The sequence below is a fragment of the Rhineura floridana genome, chromosome 4 (genome assembly GCF_030035675.1).
Source record: "Rhineura floridana isolate rRhiFlo1 chromosome 4, rRhiFlo1.hap2, whole genome shotgun sequence".
Lineage (NCBI taxonomy): Eukaryota > Metazoa > Chordata > Lepidosauria > Squamata > Rhineuridae > Rhineura > Rhineura floridana.
In genome coordinates this window covers 122,172,936-122,200,312 of record NC_084483.1, presented here as the reverse complement: position 1 = coordinate 122,200,312, position 27,377 = coordinate 122,172,936, and the positions used below count along the sequence as shown (strand labels likewise).

Genomic DNA, 27,377 nt, shown 5'->3' with positions numbered 1-27,377 from the left:
AATTCTGACAACTCGAAATCATCAAGAAAAATAGGGCAACTGACCCAATCTCAATCATGTAGACAGTCAAAAGTTTGGACAAACCACATTTTTGAAGGGAAACCATTTAATGCTTTCTAGGTACCTTCTTCACAATCTATTACACAGGGCACAAAACAGGAGAGGCAGGTCAGGGCAAGATCTGAATGGCATATTTAAAACAAAACAAAACAAAAACAAAGGCCATTTAAAAATACTGCAGGTATGGAGCAGTGGTCAGATAAGTGTACCATTTTCTTTGTAGAACTGAGATCATCATGCAGGTTTTGCATGGTTAGGAAATCCATGCACCTGACTATATGTTTTTATTAAAACTTGAAGAAAATTAAAAAATGAAAATAATCTTCAAATAAAAATTTTAAAGGCAAGTAATAAATTCTGAAACAATCACCAAAGTTACAGTACCCAAATAATGCATTTATAAACAAATGCAAAATTTAAAAATATCACTTTTCCAGTAAAGATTACAGTGCCTTTTCAACCAAATGTATCCCCATGCAATTCCACAACAATACAAAAAATTGTATATACAACAAACAGCAAGAGCTTAAAACCCTCCCCTGCTAAATAACAGGAGAAGATAAAAACACAGACTGGAGGTGGGCGATTAGAACAGAAGACCAAATGGACAAAATAAAAAAGATAAAATTTACAGACCCGAAATGACAAGAATGATGGAAGTTATGACATGAGCTCATTGAACACTATTTTAACAAAACAACGGAAATACAAGCATCTTCTATTATTTTTATTCATTTCATCTTAACAAGCTATTTGAATGCCTCTTTCCGATAACCATTTATAAATACTGAGCAAACATTCAACAAGTGAAGACCTTACTAACTCTCCAGAACACCTCAATCAGATTACAATCTTTTGGATTGTATGCATTCGTTTAAATACAAATTAAAATTATTAAAAGGTTTGAATCAGATTTTTTAATTCTCTCCATACCCAAATAATTTGGAATTGGTATGGAACAATAGGACTGCAATTAGATGTGCAACATGGAATGCAATCTCAAAATGTATCTGCTTTGCCCAATTCTTCCACTAAGTCTGAAAATTGTTACTTTTTAGAATTTCTTCATAAGCCATTAAAGTTCCAAATGAAAATTTGTTTCATATGTCTCATCACTCTTGTAGACAGGAAGGGATCATAAACAGGAGGATTTGACCAGCTCCTTGGCTGCTATGACCATCTTGCCCTGAAAGAAGTTACATGGCAATGTAGGAAAGACAATTCCAATGGTACATAGGCCCAAAGGAGCTGGAAGGACGAGAAAAGGATATAGCTATCTCTCTTTTCCAGCACACACAGATCTATAAGCCACAGCCACGTATTGTCAGCCTGTTCAATATAAGGGCCTGCTCTAACATAACTTTCTCCTTGTATCTTTCCACATGCTTGTGAGAGCTAGTTCACACATTTCATTTTGTTTTGATCCATATTCAAAAATATAAACGGCAAATATATAATACAGATGGTTTTGCCAGGGAACTCTGATTGGCTATAGCTCCCTACTGAGTGTACACTTGTTGGGCAAACTTAGGTCTGTCTTAACACAATTTTTGAAATGGCCAAAGATGCAAAACTTGGTAATGTCAAATGCAAAGCTTCTCAAAACTGGTCCATTAATTCTATGTCAGATTAAGGTCTTCTTCAGGCACATACACATCTCTTCTATACACAGCTCTTAAAAGATACTAACAGGAAAAGTAAAATTGACATGGGCCTTAAGAAATACTCCACCTACACAAGATGCTGTAGACCGTTTCCTGCAGGAACCCAGAATTTACATATTTTTATATCTCACCCATTTACACTCCACCTTTCTTCCATGTAATTCAAGACAGCATACATAGTCCCCTATACAAGCACTGATCAAACCCAGATCTATACAGCTCCAGCAAAGTTGCTGCATCATGTGCCTTCAAGATTATACCTTGCATCCTGAGAGCCAGCTCTATTAGCCAACCAGCCAAGATTCTACTGCAGCACAGGCACACCTTAATAATGTATGGGTTGCAGTCTCCAAAATGCACTGGATTCTGATTTGGTAGACCACTAGATCCAATTATATTTTGTATAGATGTATGGAAAACCAACCCTGCTCAAATGAATAGGAGCTTAATGCAGAATTTAATGCAAATAGCAAATATGGTCTTTTTGGTTCCATAATTTTGTCTTCTTACTGGGTTAGCTGGTCTTGCCTTTCATTTCACAAAAACAACAAAAACAAGCCACAGCACCAAAATGCTTTATTTTCTATACATCTTCCAAGACTTCCCTTCAAATGAAATGCTTACTGTTAGGCCTGGATTCTGTATTTCCAGGGCTTCTTGTAAATAATTTAATTTCAAGTTTATGGAGACAAAAAAAATAAATATAAAAGAGAATGTCCTTCAAGACAATATATTGGGCGAGTTCTCACAGACATGTATTACGAACCTCAAATAAAGCAGGGACAGGATCACAGGGCTTCTTTCATCCCAGTAATAAGTCTGGAGAAATTTCACCACACAGTGACCTGTGCAAACCTATCTACTGATTCAGATTGCTCTTACACAGCTGTGATCTATTCTTCATTAGGATTCCACTTTCTTCCACTCCACTATCTTTGTTAGTACTCCACTTTGCAAGGATACTTCCACCTCTCCTGCAAAAAAAACCCAACCCCTATAACTCATTTTGGTCCTAAGGCTTCAGTGCTTTTCTTTATATTTGCTTAATTTCTTTATAGGGTTCCAGTTATTACATTGACACATGGTTAGCACATTCAGGGACAACTCCAGATATGAAGGGGCACTGGGCAATGTCCTCTGGTGGCACCAGTCTGCTGTCAGTAGGCAGGCCTTGGTAGATTTGCCTGATTGTGGAAGCAGTGCTCTGGGCACCTAGATCTCGCAACCCTTTAAATTTCTCACAAGGCCCAAGAGCAATGATAGGTTGGGGACGTTGTGGGAAATGAGAAGGTTGGCTGCATTCAGCTGCCTGGCTGTGCTCAGAGTATAAGGCCAGATTCTTTTTAAAAGGCAGGCCCAGAGCAGGCACAATCAGTGTGTCTTGCTGAGCCACTGAGACCAGGGCAGCTGCCTAAGAATGCCCGGTGCTGGTGCCAGCCCCGAAAATGTTGGATCTTGTTGCCTGGGTTTTATTTTGAAATATTTTAGATTTAACTTTTAAGTGTGATTCTATGATGATATGTACTGCTACTAAATAAATGCCATACAAAAATATGCATTTTATATGGGCCTAAACTTAAAGCTCCATTTTACATTGTAGATCAAGAGACATTCTCCCATTTAAGGCATATTTTGACCAAAATTCTCTGCGTAGTTCCTTATTGACCTAATTAGCCTTTCTCCTGATTCCCAAACTAGTCTTTAGCTGTGACTGCAACAGCAGTGGTCGGTGATGTGGGGTGGAGCGCCCCCCCCCGGTGTTGCTGCTGCTTACCTGGATGTGGTTGGGGATAGACAGCAGTGAGGTTGGGGCTGTGCAGATGCACCAGTGGAGCAAATCTGGCATTTCCACAGCTACATCCACACAGCTCTTACCTTGCTATTTAAGTGAGCTGCAGCAATGCCAGTGTCAGGAGGATGGCTCCGCAGCTCTGACCCACCACACTGGCCATTACTGGACTGCAAAGGTAGCCACAGACAAGGTATACTGGCCAAAGGTCTAGTCACACTGCATCAACGTTTTGTATGCCAGTAATTAGGAAACCATGGAGAGGGCATGTGTTCTGCTCCCATCCAGTTGTCTGCAGGTTCTGTACCAGAAAGGGGACCGCTATGCCATCCAAGTGTTTTCATTGCAACCTCTTTAGTTATCCCACCCAAGCCAAATGAGTGAATACACCCCACTGTGTGTGTGTGGAGGGGGGTTGTGTGTATTATCCTCCTAAGTTTTTTCTTGATTGCAGCCTCTTCTTCCATTTCATACAGAAGAATCCATGGACTCAGTAGAACAAATGCACACACAAGAGTTTAGTGGTCACCTTTGAGAAACCATGCATTGTATCATTCCATGGGCAGTGAATGATGAAAGTGCTCTAAGACTGTGGCAAATTGTATTATTCTAAAGTGAGGGCTGTTGGAAAGAATATTCTAATGCTGAATTACTTAGGCTGCTAGTTTCCTGGGGAGGGTGGTCATGATCAATGAGTGCAGCCAATAAAGAGAGCCAGGCCTCAAAATAGTGCCAAAATAGATGAGGAAACTATCATAAAAATGTCAGTTGCCCAATGTGGTTATGTAGCAAGCTTTCTCAGGGACACATCTCTTATTTTGTTGTAATACTCTAGCAGGGCAACTTGTCTTCCTGCTGGATTATTACAACTAAATAATATTCAAATGACCCTGAGGACTGTTTCTACTGACACACATCAGGCAACTGACATTTTTATGAGTTTCCTCATCTATTTTGACACCATTTGGAGGCCTAGATATTTTTTCTGGTGTTTTTTCTTTATCAGTGAATCCAGGGCATCTGTTCTAATGTTTCCTGCTTCTGCCACTGGCGAGTGATAGCTGTGGTATCCAAACTAATGATTTACCAAGAAAAAAAACCTTGGCTACAGCTTGTGGTTTGTTTGGAGTAAGTTAAACCACAAGCATGGGTTCACATGCAACCCTAAGCCAAACCATGACTTAGCTTCAGGTAGATGGCAGCAGCAAGACCAGAAGCAGAGTCAAGTGGTCAGGTTTTATTTTCTGTACCTGCACACTTGTTAGTTTACACTAAGCCATAGTTGGACTTAGCCTTACGTATGAACCAGACCATTGTCTTTTGTAAACCATCCAAAATGTAACAGTTTTCTTTTTCTTTTGAATAACATTTTGGAAACTAGGTATGGACTTCTGAAAAATCTCCATGGTGTCTACAGTGCTCAGTTATCAGAGAAGAAACATGTCTCTTCAAGTAAATTATAGCATTTTTTTTTCTTCGCTATTACTATTAATGTGAATAGTACAAAGCGGTCCAAGAAAAAAAGTTGTGTTCCCTGCTTTAAAAAGAACAGCATAATATAAGGCAGTCTATAAAAGAATGAAAGAAAAAGAAGGGCAGTCTTTAAATATCCCTCTATCAGCTTACATCAGCTATTTTTTTTTTTGCAGCAAATACAGAAGGACCATCACAACAAGCCGAAAGCCACATTTCCCAACATAACACTGAACAGCTCTCCTTCTTGGCTCGCCCTGAAAAAACAGCACACATGTTGATTCAAAGAAAGTAATCCCAAACCAAAGACTCCCCACCCCTATCCCCAATAATGTTTAAAGTTGATGCCCTCCTTTGGGCACTTGGAGATTTTTTTTCCAGTTGCACTTCCTTCTTTTCTCTCAGAATCCTTTGCACATTTCTGCCAGGCCTCCTTGGCACTTCCCAGGTTGGCCCTTATGAGAAAGATTTATTAGGGTTTCCCCCCCTTTCTCTCTGGTCTTTTTCGCTTTTCATTTGAGGCGTTGAGTCACATTTGCCAGAGCTACTGCAAAGGCCTGCACTGCTGAAAATGGATACTGAAAGTCCAAAATGTAAGCATTGCCATCAATCCTCCCAAACTGCATGACCTGAAGGACAAAGTAGCAGAAAAACAAGTGGGTAAGTAAACAAGGTAAGTAAGAATTCAAACAGCAGTTAAACAGAAAAAGTGGCCTTTTAAAAAGTGGCGATTTCACAACTTCTTGCCTAGTATGGCAATTACATTTCATTTGGTATGTGGCTCTGCTGGAACAGTGGGAGGCTGTTCAGAGGGGAAGGATGCCTTCAAAAACCTGCAACCGCCAATGCTTAAGGGGTTGAATCTACACTGAGAAGGCCATATCAGCACAACAGGAGGGTTTTTTTATGTTTTTCAGTAGATTGAAGCAGTCAAGGTTTGGTGGACCTTGGTTGTTCCTGAACCATCTGGATGCAACATGACAGCAATCCCAAAATAACTTAAGGATATCCCAATAAAATCTACGGTGACTTGTCATCACTTCTCGATCTTTTGTCAAAGATCATGTGTGCTTGTCTGCTCAGCCTCCTATTGGGCCAGGGAGGTTGCAAAATCACACTTTCCTTTTCTAGCATGGTGCTTGGAATTTTCCCAGTTGTCTGAAATGCTTGTGAGATTGCTTACTCTGGAATAAGGATCACAGCCCAGTTCTATTCTCATAACCTGAACAGATTCAGCAACCCATACATAGGTTTAGAGAGCATTCTTAATCACTTTTCCCCCTTTTTATTTTACTTCTATTCTGCTCTTCTTTAGAAAACATAAGAGTTGCCAATGTGGGGCTCCTGGTGATCTCTCATCCAAGTGCCACTCAGAATGGATTATTAGTTAGCACACCTTTCTGGTTACTGTTGGGAGACATAACATTGGACTAGATTGAACCTTGGTTTGATAGTCATATTTCTTGTGATGATTTAATTCTGAGCACACACCAGGTTGGTAAATGCTGTTTGAGGAAAGAACCGTGCAGCAGGAGTTGCTCTGTCCTCCTACTCTGGACAGTCACCTGCTCTGCTCCTGGATCTGATCTGGGGGCAGGGAGGTGGGGAGAATGCTTCTGTGGAGGCTAAGACAGCCAAAACAACCCCTGACATTGGCAAGGAGTTGCTACTCTTCTAGTCAGCCAGAATCTGCATAAAGAGAACTACGGAATTGCATTAAAAGAACTGTAACTTTAAGCACTTGCCTTTGAGCTTGCTTTCTCCTCTTCCCTACCATCTCTTTTTCCTTGCATGTCAAGTCTTTTCCCCTCCCCCCCCCATTCCTTGAACCTGAGAGCAGGGACTGTCTTATTACTGATTTCTATAAGCTGCTCTTTTTTCTATAAAGAAACAATTGTTAAAAATAAATAAATTAACTTAAGAATATAAGAAAAGCCCTGCTGGATCACGCCAAAGACCCATCTAGTCCAGCATCCTGTCCTCACAGTGGCCAACCAGATGCCTACAGGAAGTCTGCAAGCAGGATCTGAGTGCAACAGCTTTCTGCACTTGTGATTCTCAGCAACTACTATTCAGAGGCATGCTGTCTCTGACAGTGGAAGTAGAACACAGCTGTCATGGCTAGTAGGTATTGATAGCCTTATCATCTATGAATGGTCTAATTCCCTTTTAAAGCCCTCCAAGTTGCCACTACATCATCTGGGAACGAATTCCATGGTTCAACTGTGTGCCATGTGAAGAAGTACTTTTCTTGTCTGTCCTGAATCTTTCAACATTCAGCTACACTGGATGGCCCTGGGTTCTACGAGAGAGGGAGAAAAACGGCTCTCTATCCACTTACTCCACACCATGCTTATAGTCTTATGCACCTCAATTATGCCCTCTCTTACTCACTCTTCTAAACTAAATACACTCTTCTAAACTAAATATATATCAGAGGCAAGATTACCACTACCATTACCACTATTATTATTATTATTATTATTATTATTATTATTATTATTATTATTATTATTATTATTATTATTGCCCACCCTTCACCAGTAGGTGTCAGGGTGGGTTACAGCAGTTGAAAATTCAGTATTAAAAACAATTAAAACAAATTACAATCATGGGAATAGGGTGAGTACTGTATTGCATTCAGGATATGGGCACCTGTGAAATTGTGACCGAGGCACCATTATACAAGTGTTACACAAATACATATCTTACACCTTGGGCAGATATAACATTATTCAGGGGATCAGGGGGATCAGGATCAGCATCCTGTTTGCACCAGGCCTTATGTATGCCATTGTTTCCTGCAAGTCACATCCAACTGCATTTGCAGGGCCAGCACTTCCATGAAGCAAGCTGAGGCAATTACATCAGGTGATGCGGGCAGGAGATGGCCGATTATCACCACTGGGGCCCCACTTGTTTGCCTCGCTGGCCCATCTACCCCGCTGCCATCACTGTCCAACCACCCAGCTACTATGGAGCTTTCCAGAGCATTTGCCTTGTTCCCATGCCTCACACTGAGGAAATGGGTCCTTCCTCAGAGCAAGACATGCTGGGTGAGGTGGCCCAAGAGAGTGCCTGCAATACCACTGTGTTGCCACAGCAGCTAGATAGATAAGATATATCTTTTTTTAAAAAAGAAAGTTAAAATGTTACTGGTAACTTTAACCTTTGCCAAAATTTAAGAGAATTTCTAGCCACTGAGGCAAAGTGGCAGTGATGCAGCCACTCTCCCATCCACCTCACCCAGAATGCCTCACTCTGAGGAAGGACTCCTTTCCTCAGAGCAAGGCAGAGAGGAGGAGGAGAGACTTCTAGTGCTATCACCATGTTAGCAGTAGCAAAACTGACAAAGAAAGCCAGGAAGCAGAGGAGGTGGTGGCAGTGGCAATACCCACCTCAAAGGCACAATGAATTGTGCCAGTCCCTGTTCATTTGACATACATGTCAAGGCCTAACACAAGAAGGAATCTTGAATGTCTTACTCATTATCCTACCTGTCTCCCTTCCAGCTCAATCTGGAAGTTTTTTGCAGATTCCTGGGTCACTCTTCCTCCAAAGTCCAGCTGATAGACTTGGGTTGCCTCATTCCACAAGGGCTGCTTGTTAGCCATCACATATACAAAGCCCTGGCTTCCCAGCCGCCCGTCCTCCTTTTCGTTTGCTTTCCGGCACTTAAATTCATCCAGTTCACTGGCTGTCCTCAAGTTCCTTTTGGTTTTCCACCCCTTTTTACTGCCCTGGCTCTGGTTCATTAGTTCATCCCCACTAATAAACAGTTCAGGCTCACTTTCTGAGCTGTCCTGAAATTCGTTCATCTTATTTAGTTTTTTTGATTTCAACTGGTCCTTTTGACTTTTGACTTTCTTCTTCTCCCTGCCCAGCCTAGGGCTGGATATCAGTGAGTTGAAGTCAGTCAGAGTCGTCCTTGCCTCCTTCTTGACCTTCCCCTCTGTGATAGCCTGCATGTTTCCTTCATCTGCTCGGCTATCCAGGCGTTTCCGATTCTTCTTCCCAAACTTGTCTGTCCGTTGAGGAACAGGGCTCTCTGTCAAGGATAGTACTTCTTGGAAGTTGCCTGCTGTCTCTGCCATCATGTCTGTGCCCGCGTGACCCTGAGGCTCTGCTGTTGGTGGAGACGCAACAGGTTTCTCCACCACCAGTAGTGCTTTGGGGGGCAGAGTGCCTTGGATGCTCTGCGCAGCAGGGGGGCATGTGCTGTATGAATTCCATGGGTGCAAGGCCATTGGTGGCAGCTGTAAACTCGAGCAAGTGCTATTTCCAGGGTACATGGGGGGCAAGGGGCAATAAGCAAGGTTAGAGGGGTAACCTGGCTGAAGCACAACTGTTGGCTCCTGTTGTGCAACCTGTGGTGGGGCCAAAGCTTCTTTGGGAGAACAGGGGACCTGTATCCCCTGAAGAGGAGGGGGTGGGGGTGGAGGAACACTGTAGCTCCCCATGTAGGGTGCTCCAACCCCATAACTCAACTGGAAAGTGGCAGTGGGACTGGTTGGAGATTTGGGGGAAACAAATGGTGCTCGGGATATATCCAGATGCTGAGCTTGGCCAATGACTAGAGGGGCAGGTTTAACAGGGTTAGGCAAAGTACTCTGAGCTGTCCTTTCTTGAGGAACCCATATCTCCTCACTCACCATTGGTTCCCACTGATAGGGAGGTGGTCTTTTTACACCAATGCCTGGCTCAGACACGGCTACGGGGAGGTGGCGTACTGCTTTCTCCACAGGGCAGTGCTGAGACAGAGCTTCATCCTCCATGAAGGCAGAGTTTACATAATCTGTCCATTCACGAGAGCTGTCAAGAGGGCTCAGCAAATTGTAAGAGGACTGGGAGGCCAAAGGCGAAGTACTGACTGAGTGTGTGATGACCGAGCTGTGCTGAGAGCTGCTCCCAGTTGTCATGTCCGGTCTCATGCTGCTGACGCCAGACGTGCTGCTGTTAGCATTGGCACCACCGGTGTTCCCACTTCCGCTATTAGGGTTGCTGCTGCCGCTGTTGCTGCTGCACTGGCTGCAGGTGTAGAGCGCTGTTGGCACCCTCGGCTGGTACTGGGCTGCCACCACATTGCTCTTCAGTTTGGGGGGGAGCTGCAGAGTGGCCCTCTGGCTGTCGACCAGCTGAGCCATTTTCAGTGCTGCCTCTCTGCTATTCCTCCGCAGAGTAGCATGGATTATGCTGTTGTCCAATCTCTGTGTGATGCCACGACCTTGGGACAGCTGGGCTGCAATCTCTGGATAAGGAGGTGGATCCCCAGTTGGAATGGAGTAGCGTGGAACCGTCAGCCTATTCAGGGTAGCACTGGTACAAGGTTGCTGAATCTTCTTCTCTGACGAAGTAATCCTTAAAGTGGCAGAACTGCCAGGGCCTGGGAGAGTGTAAGTGTTCTGGGCACACAGCATCCGGGTCCGAGGTCGGCAGACCTCCTCAACATTCCCACTGCTGTCAAAGGTGGTTATTCTCTCATAGCCGAGGGGGGTCTGATAATGCCCTGCTGAATAAAGGGGGAAATCTCCCTTTTTCAAGCAGAGGTCTATGGGAGGCTGTGGAGGTACTGGAGGAGGTGGTGGTGCTGTGGTGGGAGCTGCTGGTATGGTTCCAGGGTATGGAGGGGGAGGATTCATTTTGTTCATCTGAATTTCTTGGGCACCAATGAAGGCAGATGTTTCTCCTTCAGCCACCTGTGGTACTGGACGCAAAGCTTTAGCTTTCTGGAGGTGTTCGTGATCTCTCTCTCCATCTCTATGGTCCACAATTGCCATCTGGATTGAGCCTTGAGGTGGCAGGGGTAGCTGAGGGGGTGCCTGGATGATGCGCCCCATTTCAACTCCTCCAAAGATCACCTGGCCTGGGTTGGAATACCTGCTTGGGATGGGATAGTGGACTGCATTATCAGTCACATGGTCTGCTGCTGCCACAGCTGTCGTCTGATTGGCGAGGACATCCAATTGCACATTCTGATTGGCCAGCAAAGACTGGACCAGCCCTATACTCTGAGTTGGTGACATTGCTTGTGCTGAGCTGTGAATAGGAGCAATTGGGATGTTTACAGTGCAAGGTGGATTGTTCTCAGGAACTCCAGACGCTCCAGTCACTGTGACAAAAAGATACAAGTTTATAATGAAGAATTATTGTCTTCATCCTCAAGATTTAATTCTGTGTCATCTATAGAATTTGCTCCATTTTAAGGGTATCAGTTTCCTTTGTCAATCTACCATTTTACATTACAAGCTTTCGATCTTGCTCTGTCACTTTGAGCCAGTAATATTGTCTCTCAGTTAACCACAGTAAGCATTCTTGGAGCCAGGGTTGAGAACATGAGCTTCCCCCACAAAGCTCCTCCCTGCCTTGGGGCAAATCCCCCTTATCCCATGGTTCTCTTAATTCCCCCAGTTTCAGACCCCGTTTGAAGGGAAATCATGGTTCGTCTTAAAGGTAGTAAGCATTGGAGCTAACAAGCTGCAAAGGAGTGGGAATCTGCTCTTGATTTGTTAAACACAGCGAGCAGGAAGCCAGTGTATCTGCATCAGACCTTTATCTCAGAACAAGAAAGAACAATCTAGAGTTCTGGCACTCTGTTAAACCAGACTCTTTGATGCAAGTGGGTGGTGTATATCATAAAATTTAGCCCATATCATGGAAGGCAAGCAGTTATGAAGGCATGAATGACAGTAACACAATCTGAATCTTAGAGGAGAATACAACCTGTTCACCTATTGACATTTGTGAATGCACCTGACTACCACTGCAACCTCAGTTTCCAGGCACCATGATGGATCCATGTAACCCTAAGCTTGTGAACTTAAACCTGCATTAGTGATCGAACTTTGACTGCTGTAGGGGTGAGACTGTCCTGGGACCATCAAGGGACAGGTTTTTCCACCTGCCCTGCCCCACCCCTCTGCCTGGCCCATATCAGGAGGAGCTACAGACTGAGAGGAGCTGCTGCTGGGGTGAGACTGTGCTGGGACCGTCAAGGGGCACCTGCTTTCCCCCCTCACCTCAAAATGTCTGTGACATTTTTCTGGGGACTGTCCCTTACCAAGAAGATGAATGCTTTTGGATAGCTGTTGATGCTTTTTAGAAATGCTATAATTTCATTAGTTTGATTTTTTGTAAATTGTATTGTTTTTATTTGTATTTTGAATTTGTTTTTTGAATTTGTGTGTAAGCCGCCTTGGGGGCCTTTTTGGCCAAAAGGGGGCCTAGAAATAAAACAACATAACAATAATGAGCGCCCCTATTTCACCCAATTCACAATGCCTATTTATCATTATTACTTGTCTTACCTAAATTCAGCCTTAATCACCTTGCAGGGGATGAGTGGAGTCTCTCTACATCAGATTCATAACTGATCCATTTAAAATGGATTTATTAAGAGGACATCTAAACTATTCTGTTTGTTGTTGCTGCTGCTATTTACAGATTAATTCTGAAATGTCAGTAGACACTGTTGAGCTCTCAGTGACATCATCAGGACCATGATAGAGCCAAGGACACCCCCCCCCCCGCCATTCCTGGCCTGCCTCATCACCATTTTCAGCTTCGCATTCCTGTCAAGAAGGCAGAGAAGGCAGTTCCATTAAGGTCAGGAAGGCCTTGGACATTTCCAGGTGCGCTTCCCTGGATGCCTTGAACATACTGTGCATACATGGCAGTGTCTGAAGCCTTCCAGCTTCCATGATCTTGAATGCAATATGCACAAAGTACCCCAGAGCAGGTCCACACAAGCTGGGAAGGGCACAGACCAGTTGAAGACCTCTATGCCCTACCAGGCTCCCAATGACAACACTGGAATGACAGCCGGGCCCACAGGCATTTTCAGCCCTGTTTTGAAGTCTCTGGCCTTGTCACAAACCACAAAGTGGGAACCAAATAGAGTAGGCTTCAGATTGGCCCCATTACTACTCCAAGCATATCCTTGAAATCACTGAATGGACTTCTTAACTTTGGGCTTTTTATTACAAGAGCAGCCAATCTTCTCATGCCCACATAAAGTTGCAGACCTTTGGTTCAATCTCACCTGGCAAATCATCTTCATCTTCACTAAAAACATTGGGGTTGAAGACAGGCAGGTTTATATAGTCCATGGAAATCTTCCTCACTTCTGGAAGATATATGGTCATTTGCCTGGGCTGGAGATGCAGCAGGCTGGTTTTATAGATAACTAAAGACAGGATGCAAGAAAGAAAGGATTTGTAATACAGAAAATATAAAGGGAAGGTCCAACATTACCAAAGGAATCAGCCAGTTAGAAATGCTTCAACCCTGACAAAACTCCTGCATGGAAAGTACGTCCATTTAAGAAAGAGTATGCAATATTTGAACAATCACATGTAACAATTACACATACAACTGTATTTTGTTGTATGTACATACACCAGGAAGATGCAGGAAAACAAAACTTCCCAGTGATTATACATGCAGGGGGGGAAAAGACACTTATGCAAAAGTACGTTGTATTTATGTATTCTGTCAAAATTGAAGAAGCCTTTAAGCTAAGGCAATGCTCTGGCATGGCTTTGTTCCACTACTGAAATTAAGCAAGTTTGGGCCTAGTCAGTGTCTGGATTGCTTGGGAACCATATATATGAGGAAGGCCATGAGCCCCCTCCCATCAAAAGAAAGTGGAGACAATTAAAAGGGCTCCAGATGTTATTTATTTACCAAGCAAACGAGATGGACAGTCTATCCTGAAGTATGGCAATGAAATACATTATGGAGCAGAAGAAATTTCTCCCTATATGGAACCCTTTTCCGGAATATTAATACAATTAGGCACAGTAAAAAGATACTGTGCCTAATTGTGGGAATATGGCATTTCACTCCAATAGAAGATCTCACAGAAATATTCCAAATTGTTTTGTTGCTTACTCCATATTAGAATTAGATGAAGAATTTGTACTATTAAGAAAAAAAAAGAATTTCTGGTCAGGAATGGAATGAAGAAAATTCTTAAGTGTTAATTTACCTGCACCAAGATTGGTTGGTAGGAAAGCAGCCAAACCCACAATTTTGAATTTGGTTCCCCAGATATTTGATGTGACCTGAGCAAGGTAGTTGTGCTGCAATGAAAAGACATAACAGAACAACAACGAGCATTTATATAGTGTTCACATACATTATGCCGCCCTGGGCTCCCACTGGGAGGAAGGGCGGGATATAAATCTACATAAATAAATAAAATTATTTTGGTAATCCTAACAATAGTCCCATATAGTCAATCAGTATTATTGTTATGTCCACAATGAAAATTGTGATACAACTAATGAGAAAGAGTTAAAGATGTAAGAAGAGTCCTGCTGGATCAGGCTAATGATGCATCTAATCCAACATCCTGCTCTCACATTGGCCAACCAGATGCCCATGGGAACCCCACAAGCAGGACACTAGTGCAGCAGTACTTTTCCCACTTGTGATTCCCAGCAACTGGGATATAAAATCATACTGCCTCCAAGGTAAAAGATAGTCATTATGGCTAGTAGCCGTTGATAGCCCTATTCCCTCCCTGAATTTTTCTAATTCTCTTTTAAAGCCCTCCAAGTTGGTGCTCATCTCTGTTTCTTGTTGCAGCAAATCTGTTGTTTAACTATGTGCTGTATGAAGAGGTACTTTCTTTTGTTTCTTCTTCCAGCATTCTTCGAACAATATTTCAACATTCAGGCTTCATTAGGTAGCCCCAGGTTCTAATATTATGAGAGAAAGAGAAAAACTCCTCTCTCTCCATACTATGCATAATCATATATAGCTGGTCAGGAACCGCAAGTGCAGACTTAATTTGTGTATATCTAAAATTAGGATTTTTGATACTCAGTTTATACTTGCATATACTGAACTACATTTGTCATTTTACTGCACATTCACCCAGTTCTGGGTCCATTTTTAGTCAATAAGTCCTAGAATTTCATCTTGTGTCACCACTATTTGCCTCAGTTCCTCAGACTCCCTTCCTGAGAAATGTTGGTCACTGTAGAAGTGAGATTTTAACCAGATTAACCACACACAAAAAAGTGCTCTATATCATGCCATTGGCCATATCTCACCATGGAATTTCTTCTCCTTCAGCCTTACTTAGGAACAATTTATAAATGTTGGCAAGTAGATAAGCCTTGCTGGATCTGGCCAAAGGCCTACCTATTTCAATATCCTATTTCCCACCAGATGCCTATGGAAAGCCATGAGAGCAATAGTTTTCTCCCATCATTGTCCCTTAGCAACAGGTATTCAGAGGCAAGGTACCACTGTTTCTGAAGCAAATTAGAAAGCCATGCAGTACCTGAGTGATATCATCCAAAGGAAACTCTCTACGAGTTAGACTTGGTGAACCTATGGAAGGCTTCCTTATTGGCAGCCTGGGAGATCTTGATATCTCCTGAGCAGCTCGTGACAACTTTGGAGATTTGCGAGCTTCTATATTAATTCTGTGTACAAAACAAAAATGACAACAATGAGGCAAGCACAAACAGATACTGTCTGTCTCCCTACAAAAAGTGAACGCAGAATATGATTAGGTGGGTGGTGGTTAAAATGCTAACAGGTTTATAACTCAAGAATAGCTTCAAGAGTGAAGACAAACTTAATATGAAAAGACATCACAGTGCACCCTTCAGTCTGACTTAAGCCTGGCTTCACAACTGACATGACAGACAGCCAAACCAGTGAAGTGGACACACTGGCTCAGTCATCAGACTTGCCCCTCCTCAGATGCTTCAGGTGGGCAGTCTGCCCTTTTCTGTTTCCCTCCATTAGCATATGTTTATCAGTAAATTTGTCCCTTATAAAGATTATAACTTTAAGTGCAAAAATGTTCTGAGAATTGCAGGGAGGTTTCTGGGTGACAATCCAGGGAGCAAGTCAATTAGCACTGGTCACAACTGCCTTCTGCTTCAGCATCAAATTCGGTTTTTCAGAACTTGACTTTGGAAAAGAAAGGTACATTGGGATTGAATGAAGAGCATTTCAAACTGGCCCACTGCTATAAAAATAGCACATCTGTCTTCACCCTAGCATACCAGAGGTAAATACAATCCAAGTACACTTTGTCTAATGTCTCTAGTTTTGACTATCAATAAACAGAAAAGGCATTACCTATAGAAGGGAGTTTCATGGAATTTTATTTTTGAAAATATTTTTATTGATTTTAAGGATACAAGAAAAATAATCCCTCACTTCCTTCAGATGAGTGCCATAGCTAAAACCACATACAAAGAAAAATAATGTGACTGGTCCATCAAACAAAAGTGTCTTGCCACAGTTCTCCATGAGTGGCTGGAGCTCTATATCCATGTTTTTATAGCACCTTAATAAATCAAATTGAACCAGACTGAATAGAATTTGTTTGATTTTTATGTGTCCTTCATTCCCTTATGACATTGGTTAATTTTTCCATTAAAACAAGGTCCCAGAGTTTCTGAAGCCAAACAGCCATCACATCAGCGTGTAGAGATCTCCAGAACCGACCAATAGTCAAACAAGCAGCAGTCATTAAATGTGCAATAAGGTTTTTGTGGTGAAGATCTTGTGCTTCATCATCATAAATTGATAGTAATGATATTTATTCTAGGATCTTGGGTTATCGTTTGATCTGTTATAAAGATGCTCTTTTCTAAAGGGTCCACAACATAGATAAGCTTTTCAAACTGAGTCACAGGTTGGGTCGCATCTGCCAAAATTTGTGGTTGAGTTTTAAATTTAAAACCTGATGAATATTAATCCAAGTGTGAGGAGTCCTTGCCAGTTTCTATTGCAGTTCTAATCCAGTTAGTGGTTTCAAATTATTATAGAAATCCCTTATCCAAAACAACCCTTTCATGGATTTTTCATATTAGAAAAGTGGTTATATTTTAATAATTGGTAAGGAAAGCTTTTTTCTTCCTTGCTAGTCTATCTCTAGGTTCAGGAACTGAGGATCATAATAGACTTATGTCTATGCATCACACCAGAGCATTAAGCTTAATACCATACTAAAGAGTATAGAGAGTATCACAGGGACAGCAGCTGATTTGAAAGAACTAAGGCATTGATTCTCAACACAATGCACATGGCTGGAGCTGTGAGCTTCAGAGAAATATCACTGATCTTTGAGAAACTTCAAGCTGGAACAGATCAAAGGGTCATCTAGTCCAGCCCAACACAGATCAATATATACAACTCAGGCTCCAGTGTTCCATAAGCACAGAGCAGAAAAGTGCTTACAGAACAAATTTTTCAGGGAAGGGAGCTAAGCAGAAGGGGAAAGAAAACTCTCCTAGCAGCGCTAGCTAATCTGGAAACCTGCTCTCCAAAATATGAATGCAAAGACAGAAATCAAATTAAATTACTGTAATTTCTTTATGCTTATACAGTATCTATTCCAAATGAGTACATAACACAATGTTGTATCTGATGACCTGATGGGTGCTGAAGGTACCAAGAAAATATATGAGCAGCATCTAGTGAAATCTCACAAGCCACCAAGTAGGATGCAATGGTTGGAGGTGGAACTTCAGCACCCTGCATAGCTATTCCTCATTGGTCATTGCCTATACTATTTACCTAGAATTTACCTCTAATCACCATAGTCTCCCTCGTTTCCCCAATGCCTGCCAATTAAATTACTCCAAATTCTTAAAAAGTAAATCTTGGAACCAGGACAATGTATGTTAAATAAGCGAATGAATGAAAATTCAAGTAAGTTGTTTTATCCTAATCACTTACTTACTTAATTGGAACACACACAACAGAGAAAGAGAAAGAGAATATGGAACTCTGCTTAAAATACTGGCTAGTAGCAGAGAACTCTAAATTATTATATTTTGATTTTAGACTGTACAGTTTTGTGTTATTTTTATTGTATTTTTAATGTTCACCGCCCAGAGAGCTGTTGCTAGTCGGGCGGTATATAAGCTTAATTAAATAAATAAATAAATAAATAACTCGACAAGTACCCTGTACTATTATATGCTTTGTCAGACATTTCAAACTGTCAGAGACAGAACAGCAGATCTAGCTTATCCTATTTCATGCACAGGGGCTTAGTTTTGGCTTAAAGAACTTCTATAACAAACAGGGGGATTATGTTTGCATTATGCTTATAGCTAATCACAGAGGAGAACTCTAAGGGCCTTACAATATTTTACAGGGAAAAACTAAAATTTCTGACGCCTCCCATTTCCTATGAACTATATGAAAATGTTCCTCCTTGTTCTAATGGCATAGCATGCCCTCTTGCCATAAAAAAGAATTCAAAGACCCAGAATTTTTTTTGAAAAGGCCAAAATGATTACCTGGGAAGTTTGGGTGATTTGCTAGCTCGAGTGATTTTTGGAGACTTTTTTGCAGCCCAGTCATCACTCAGTTCAATATCGCTGGAATCAGAGCAGTTGCAGCTGTCAATCACTGTGGAAATCAGACTGTTTCCATAGATTTCATCTGTCAACACAGGTCCCACAAAAACAAAAACAAATAGTTTCAGAAACCAAATCCCAATTACAACTGTCAATCATCTCTAGGATATCATACAAGCAGTAGCTGTAGCATGGAGCACTGGGTATTCTTTGAAACTAATGCAGAATCAGCAATAGCCTGAAATCAAGCAAATGGTGCTCAATTATGCTAGCTGACAGGCATCTCTCTGACACTGAAAATGTCTACAGCTAGTCAGAGAATCTTCCCTCTTCCACTAGGTTGTTGAATATTATAATGTACTGCAACCCAGAAGATGGCTTGCAATATGCCTGGTACCTTGTCTGTTTCAGAATGGCTAATGGGAAGGGTGCACCATTTGTGTGGATTAGCAGGATAGAAATCTTTGCATCCTAATCCACTACTTTGTTCCAGGAACAGGAGCTCCAATGAAGACATGAAGTTCCACCAGCCAGAATGACACATTTCAATAAAGAGCAGATCTGCAGGTGTATTTGTTTTCACAGATCAGTCACCTATAATAAAAATGATGTTTGCACAAGAAATTCATGTGCAGTACATCTGAACACTTGAGGGTCTCAGACTGCCCAGAACTCAAATCTAGAAACCAGCACTAACGGTTTGCCGTTTGTACCTGCTTTTCCATCAGTTTTAGGATCCATGATGACAAACTCAGGCCGCAGTTTGCTAATTCGGCGCCCTTTCAAGATAGGTACCAGACCCCCCAAGTATTCCAAATACAGTGTATAGCAAGGTCCTCCAACCTCTGGGTCATCTTCTGTTCGCTTCATTGTGCAGTGAAGCCTTTCATTTCCAGATGTTGGGTAGCTAACAAAATCTCTCATGTTGTTGGGATCTGGGATAGGAGGCTGGGTTAAACGTAGAAGGAAAAATTGTGAGTCACACAAATAGTTCTCCTTCCACCCAAAGTCTTTATAGTCACAGAAGACCAGTTCAATGTTACTCTGAATCTTTATACAATAAAAACTAACACAGTTTAAGAAACTGATCTGATGTGCTGTCCAGAATGCTTTGCTCCATGTTCATGCTTTTTTCATGCTTCTGTTATTTTTTAAAAAAAATACTGCAGTGGTAAAATTCAGCCTTTAAATAATAATTTAAAAAATCAGGACCACAAAATAAAGGTAGGTACATTTAAATGAGAAGTGACCACTTCTAGTATGATGCACCAGCACTGCAGAAAGGCACAAAAGCACCTATTTCAGTGACTTGTGCTTCCTTTCCATGCAGAAGTACAAAGACTGCCAACAGTACCGGAACTGGGATCAGGTTTCTCAAAAAGTTCCTACAAAAGTCAACTAGATCCGGAAAAGGCACTGTGACTGAGCTGACAGTTTTTAGGCCTTGCTCCAGGAAACCTTTAAATCAATGTTTAAACTCAGACTCAGTTAATATCTAAAACATTTTCTATGCAAAAGCAGTCCCATCCATCTCAAGGTACCAATTTGCATGGATCATGTGATATGTGAACCTTCTGATCATAGATATAGCTGGCCACAACTGAAACCGAAAGAAGTGCCATCATCATGCACTACTACTGGCTGTATTCATGACTGACTGGCTTTACTACTATGCTCTCTACACATGAACATGCCCGAGGACAGTCTGGACTGCTTACCTGTACAAGAAAACCTCATTTGTGAAACACCCTTAGCCAGGCTGTCATGTATCACTCTTCAAAATGGACATCACAATCCTCTCAAAATGACAGAGATAAAAACCTGCAAACCGTTCTCTACACCTGTGCAATCCTATGCATATCTACTCAGAAATTCCAATGAGTTCAATGGGACTTATTCCCAGATAAATGTCTTTGGGATTGCAGCCTCAAAATGCAATCTGAATGTTTATTTTCAATCAAACATTCCTTGCTTGTGTGCTTTATGCCTCAGCTTCTGCCAGCTGCTTGGTTCCATCTATGCTTCCCTACCTTTGTCCACTGTTTCTGACAAAATGAACACCCAACCATTTTGTTACCTTGATCGTTGGTGTAAAGGCAGTGGTGAGGTATGAGCAGAGCCTGGGAGGCAGAGTCAATTTACTGATATCTTTGTCATCCCGCAAGGAGCTAGCAATGCTTTGTTGGCACAGGAGCTGTAAGCTGGACACTCTGTGCTCCACTCTGACAACGTACAGGGCAGGACCAGAAGCCATGAGCAGACGTGAGTCCCTGTGACCCCAGCAGATTGAGATTATGGGGCGCTGTGTAAAAACAACATTTTAGATGTTTTCCTGTCAGACCCATTCTATAGCACGTATTTCACTGCCTTATTTTGGAACATTAAAAGTAATGTCTCAGGGCTGATTTATATGTTTAAGTGATAGAATCCTCTGGGAATTATATCACTCCAGATTGTACCACCCTCCCAATGGCCAGGATAGGGTATTAGTTTATTTCAGTAGTTATAAGACATTTTATTTTTAAAATATTTCCCCATTACTTTTCATTTTTTATTGAACATTATCATCGTTGCTAGTGTGGAATGAAGATTGATTTGTTATATGCAGAGCTCCATAGAAAATTATATAAATTAGAGTGGGCCACATCCACTGTGCAAGTCTCCCTCATGTATATAGTAGATATATACAGTACAAGCTAGTACTTTTTTTCCTTGTAGGATAGTATCCACCCCCCTTAATATCCCAGAAAAACTTTTACCTGCACAGGTGTCTCCAGGGTGTAGATATGTTCTCCATGAACATTGTAGAACTTTACCAGTGCACTTTTCAGAAAGGAAGCACTGCTAAGTTCGGCTAGTTGGCTTAGTTTTTCCATGCCTGCTACAGCCAGCAAATCTCCCTGTGTGCACCACTGAGCCACTACATCTGAAATTGCAAAGGAGTGGAGGCTCATTTTACAGTGTAGTAAATAGGGCCAATCCTAGACATCTACACTTACTCTTAAATCTCACGAGCTTTTTAAGAGAGTCCCTTGCAAATAAGATGGCAGGCACAAATCACAAAACAATACATCAAAGTGAGAAAAGGGTGGAACTACATATCACAAAAATTGCATCTAAAAAGAGCAGCCCCAGGTAAGGTTTTTCCTCTCTTTTCCCATAATGTCCAGGCTCACTGACCCATATGGTGACATTATCACACCACACATTTTCCAAACCTCCGCTCCATCTCGTTGGGATAGAGAAATGCATGGCATGACCCAGGTACGTGTGCCCTAATGTTATGGGAGAGAGTGGGAAGAACTTGACATTGACATTTTTGGCAGCAACCTTGAGCATGCCTGGTAGTTCTATCCTAACACCCTGAAGTGCTAAATAAGGGCTTATATTTGCAATCTGAGTATTTAAAATACATCTCAATAGATATGAGGCTGTCTAACCGATTCTAATCAGCAGGGAGTCCTTCCTTAACTATACTTTATTACAGGCAACATCCATCTCATGTGTTTGCTTCACAAAGAGGATTCAGCCTTTACTCTGATAGTACATCCCCATGTTTCACAGCTATCAGGAATAATAACCATTCTGTCTCTTAGTTTTGCCTGAATACAAAGCACACTATGTTGGTGCCTCCAAAGGGATTTCCATCTTCAAAAGAGTCTTGCAACACCCATACAGCTTAAAAAACTTCACCAGTGGACACATAAACCCACCAATTAATCTGGCTGACTAAAATTGTTCCCCACTGAATAACCAACTGAAGCCAGTGGTGGCAAGTCCCCATTGGAACTGGTAGGGTGGAAGGCAGGGAGATGGAAACAGAGCCATTGTTTGTCCGCTTTCCTTTCTCTGATGATTTCTACAAGAGCAACATTGAGACTAAGGAGGAGAAAGTCGTCATCCCCCCCCCCCGGACTGGGTATAAGTAAGAAGGCAGGCAGATGAGGACTGGCTGAGGGCAGAATGAAGTGCCTCATTCACCCTAATGTACCAGCCTCCACTGATTGAAATTATTGTTTCAGTTTAAGACTGCACCTCTACGTTTAGCCCTTTGAAGCAATGCCTCAAACTAAAATAACTTTTGAACCCAACACTCTTGTGGCTTCAGTTTCCTATAGGTTTACAACACCTTTTTAGGAAGAGAACAGATGATAGTACAACAAAATTAGTCACTGGATAAAGCTAGAGGTTATTTTGGAAAGCACATATTTTCATTTACTGCCGTGAGTGCCAGAGAACATAAAACAAACTATCACTTTATTTCAAAAGAAATCCCCTAGTTGAGATGTGACTTTTTACCAGTAGGTGTCACTGCTGTTAGCAGAAGTCATTGCAGAGGGATGCCGAGTTTCAAAAGAGAGATGCTGAAATATTCATGTCAAAGCAATCAAACTTTAAGGCAGAAGAGGAACCAGTGGAAGCAAGGCAGGAAGATGTCTTCCTTTCATACCTTTCAACCCTGAGCGGATGATGGTAGGAGACAAATCATCATAGTTGTTCATTAAGCTAATGTCTCCTGATGTGAAACTGACGGTGAGCAGCGGTTTGGTGTTCTGAACCAGAACTGGATATGCAGCTGGACCATCTGCATGGTGAAGAAAATATTTCAGGAAGAAGTTTGAACCTAGGTTTCCAACTCATCACCAGTTGTCAGTGCCAACAGCAGTGATGCTGCATAGATGCTTTCACCACACCCTTTGACTTTTAAGGAACAAACATCATCCTCATCCCATAGTTTGTGGTATGGGCTCTGCAGTGTTATGCAAATGCCACAATTCTATTATTATGTCCTCAGTGATCCTGTGATGCCCAGCCTCTCTCTTCACCCATTACAGACTCAATTCAGAAAGTCCCCTGCAAGCACTTACTGGAGATTCTACCTTTATTTCTTGCTACCACCCATGATACAAAAACATTTGCAAGTTATATTGTTTTACAGGAGACTCCCTTTACAAGTACCTTTCCCAGAAAGTTTGCAACAGCCTCCAGAGTTCCCACATTGGACTAGGTACATAAAAAGACTTCTACCCATGTGATTCAACTGCCCTGCGTGTTTACAAACCATGCCACCAACAGACCTCCCAGGGGACTCCATGTACCTTGAGCATAAGCACATAAGAGGAGTCCTGCCCATCTTGTCCAGGATCCTGTTCTCATAGTGGTCCATCAGATACCTATGGGAATCCCATAAGTACAACATGAGCACAACAGCACTCTCCCTACTTGTGAATCCCAGCAACTAGTATTCAGAGGCATACTCCCTCTGACACTAGAGGTAGTACATAGCTACTGTATCATGGTTAGTAGCCACTGATAAACCTTACATTCCATAAATTTGTCTCTCTCTCTTCTAAAGCCATCTAAGTTGGTGGCTACTGCATCTTGTGGGAGTGAATCCCACAGTTTAACTATATACTGTAAGACAAAACTGCTTTTTGTCTGTCCTGAATCTTCTAACATTCAGCTTCATTGTATGGCTCTGAGTTCTAGTATTAGGAGAAAGGGACAACAATTTCTCCTGCCACATCATGCATAATGTTATATACTTCTATCATGCCCCCCCCTTGTTTTGACTTTTTTTCTAGTATTTCAGGAAGCACCAGATTGGGGGAAGTCTTTACATGTCCCTGGACCAGTGTGGGGGAAAGGATGGAAGCAGAGGAAACCATGCAGACCTGGGCACAGTACGGGAGCAAACATGGTGGCAGTGTCAACTATGCTAGGAAAGTACCACAGTAGAGTCTGATATGCTGGCATCTGTCTCTGATATCCAGCAATGTCCAACCTCTAAGCCAGGGGTGGCCACCTGGCAGCTTGCCGGCCACATCTGAGAACACAGAAGTTGGCTGAACCCTGCTCCAAGCCATTACACAAAAGGGTCTTGTTTCTACAAGATTGTTCTTCAGTGTTCCTTTGCATTTAATTTAATATTGTATTTAATATCTAATTGCCTATAGCACCATCTGTAGCATTTCACTACTTCTCTGTTTTTATGTAATTAGTTTTGACAGAAGGTCCTGCTATTCCAACAGAAATAAGCTCTCAACTGAAGAACAGGGAAATTGTGCTGTGGGTGGGGATTTAATAACCAATACCACATAATTGGTATAGTTTTATAGATAAGTAAAATTCAATCAAGTCCCTCATACTCATGATGGTGAGTCAAAGGCATGTCTCCTATTTAAGGTTTTTGAAGAACATGCAATACTTCATAAGAACACATCGTATTAGAATAATAATTAGAAGTAGGCTGTTACCAGGGTCACCCACTTCCTGATTGACTCAGCATCATTTACACATTTGCTCCTTCTGGATACACTAGAAGTTACAATTTCCCCACACAGAACTGTAAATCAATCTTATAACAAACATAAAATCACAATTCTTATAAATCAGGGTATACTTTGATAAAGGAAAACTGCAGCATTGAAAGCAGTATGGACTCGTCTAGGGATACTGTGAACATCTAATTTTCCATTCCCAAAGTGAAAATGACATATTTGCTCTTGAAGACAAGTGTCTAAACAGGCAAACAGGTTTGTGAGCAGTAAGCCACATACCCACAGCAAACCCTGGCCCTGTTGAGTGTATGTGGAGCATTTTTGCTTCCATTGCCTTTCAGAATGAGATGGCAGAATGTGCAAGGACTGGAAGAGGCCCTGGCCCTTCGCCCAGATAAGATGATGGAACTTCAGGTGCTTGGAGAAATATTTACTTCATGCCTGACACATTGCAGAACAATTCTTCTTCAGGGGCATATTTTGTATAGAAATTTCCATCAAGTACACAAGGCACTATGGTCTCTCCTACTGAGGAACTCCATAACTTGTGGTAGCAAATTTCAGTTTAACCATGCAGCATCACCCTGCTGTTCTTCATTACAGATGTGTTAAGCATTTGCCCGGAGAAGCAAATGCTGTGGAAAGTAATGCCTTGGCCCCCACATGCCCAGTCTCTAACCTCTGTAGTGTTGAGAAGGGAAGGTCTACAGGAGGATTTTACTTGCATTCACTTGCATGCAAGTAGAGTCCTCTTCGCAATCAGGAAACCTGATATCTTCTCTCAATCTTTTCTGTCTTTTATGATGATGAAGCTCACTATGAAAACACATGTGAATCCCGAAGATGTGTAAAGAAAGTCATGTTCATGCAATACATTTTTTCCAGGGTTGCTAAGCTTCCTCAGGGTATTTGCAGGAACTTTTCTCACTGAAACCAGCATTCTGAAAAATCTTCGTTTCCTGAAGCTGCTGCATCTGAAGTGGACCCCAAATTGCAGAGTAAAGCTTGAATCTGTGATGTAATTCACAGACTTATTTTTCTCTCATGCACAAATGTATCAATATTTAAACTGTTTTCATGTTCATTGTGTATTTTTTCTGTTGTAGAAAATGTAGAAGTGGTTCATTCCGTCTTGCTTCTTGCTCCATTATCCATAATAGGGAGTTTTTTTCTTTTAACTAGGGGCAGCAAGTCATTCATTGGAGAAGGAAAACATGTTCAGCAATCCTCCTTTCGATTAAGTAATATGCACATTAACAATAGCTGAATTTCCTTATGATTTGAATACATCTGCACCGTATCAGGTTTTGTTGTATTACGAAGCAAATACAGAAGAAAGGGCTCTTATACCCATCTTGTTTTTTTCTTTCTGTGTTGTATATGAAAAAAAATAAGTAATTTAAGGAAGTATGGGGGAAACTCCCATCCAATTATTTATTTATTTATTTAATTTTATTTATTTATTTATTTATTTATTTATTTAATTACATTTCTAGACCGCCCTATAGCAGAAAGCTCTCAGGGCGGTGTACAACAAATAAAATCACAATTAAAATATGAGCAAGTGTGGAAAAAAATATATATATATAGTACAATTATAAAACATTAATAAAATTGCCATTGAGATTTATAAATTAAGATCATATTAAGTTTAGAATGTTAAATTAAAATATTTAAAAATTTACAAAATTTAAAAAGCCTGGGCGAAAAGGTAAGTTTTTACCTGGCGCCGAAAAGATAACAGAGAAGGCGCCAGGCGTATCTCGTCTGGGAGGGCATTCCATAGTTCGGGGGCCACCACTGAGAAGGCCCTAGATCTAGTTGTTGATCTCCGGGCCTCTTTATGGGTTGGGACCCGGAGAAGGGCCTTCGACGTCGAGCGTAGTGAACGGGTAGGTACATAGCGAGAGAAGCGCTCCATCAGGTATTGCGGTCCAATGCTGTTTAGGGCTTTATAGGTAAGAACCAACACTTTGAATCTGGCCCGGAAACATATCGGTAGCCAGTGCAGCTGCGCCAGGACAGGTGTTATATGGTCAAATTTCTTTGTCCCAGTGAGAACTCTGGCCGCAGCATTTTGCTAAACAGGACCAACCCTGTTTAAGCTTCCAACATCAGACAAAACTGGACATGTTCAGGGTTGTATGGCTGCAGATAGGAGGAAGCTATTAACCTTTCATGTTGTGGCATCCACCCCTTTGGAATTCCCTCCCCTTAAATATTAGACAGGCGCTATCTGTTAGTTTTTTGATGCCCACTGAAGACCTTCCTCTTTCAACAAACCTTTTAAGTAGAGACCTTATCCCAGTCTGTGTCTGTTTTGGAACTGCTTTTTAAGGTGGTTTTAAAGTTTTTCTTAAAAAAAGATATTTTTACGATGTTTTATTTTTAAGATATCAATTTTTGAGATGTTTAAGATGTTTTTAGTGTTTTGCCTCTGTTTGCCATCCTGGGCTCCTTTTGAGAGGAAGAGCAGGATAGAATTTTATAATTTATAAAATAGTAATAATAATAATGAATAAGGGATGTAATTGTCATTTACTGTTATGGGCAAATCCCAAATTAACCAGAGCTTATGGCACAAAATTATTTATGGGACATGCTGTCTTTTTATTAGCATTTGTTTAATGCTAATGGCGTTAAAAAGCACTGTCAATACAAACATGCTGTACATATGAAGTCTAACAGAGTCTGAATCTGCATTGGATTTGAACTGTTTTATATGGGACTGTTTTGTTTTTATATATGGAATTGTTTTTATGTTTTTATT

At 41.5% G+C, this 27,377-nt stretch overlaps 1 protein-coding gene across 6 annotated transcripts in view; it reads right to left on the bottom strand.

The window, feature by feature from the left end:
- Positions 1–27,377, bottom strand: part of TULP4 (TUB like protein 4) — a 168,930-nt gene continuing 141,553 nt past the window's right edge. For all 6 annotated transcript variants that reach the window (XM_061624252.1, XM_061624253.1, XM_061624251.1 and 3 more), the window contains 10 exons: positions 22,777–22,911; positions 21,086–21,252; positions 20,404–20,628; positions 19,040–19,274; positions 18,267–18,411; positions 15,278–15,422; positions 13,973–14,066; positions 13,025–13,168; positions 8,484–11,095; positions 1–5,615 (listed from right to left, as the gene is read on the bottom strand). In XM_061624252.1, the coding sequence (XP_061480236.1) occupies positions 5,499–5,615; positions 8,484–11,095; positions 13,025–13,168; positions 13,973–14,066; positions 15,278–15,422; positions 18,267–18,411; positions 19,040–19,274; positions 20,404–20,628; positions 21,086–21,252; positions 22,777–22,911 (4,019 nt within the window). In that variant the 3' untranslated portion in view covers positions 1–5,498. The remainder of the gene's footprint in view (positions 5,616–8,483; positions 11,096–13,024; positions 13,169–13,972; positions 14,067–15,277; positions 15,423–18,266; positions 18,412–19,039; positions 19,275–20,403; positions 20,629–21,085; positions 21,253–22,776; positions 22,912–27,377) is intronic.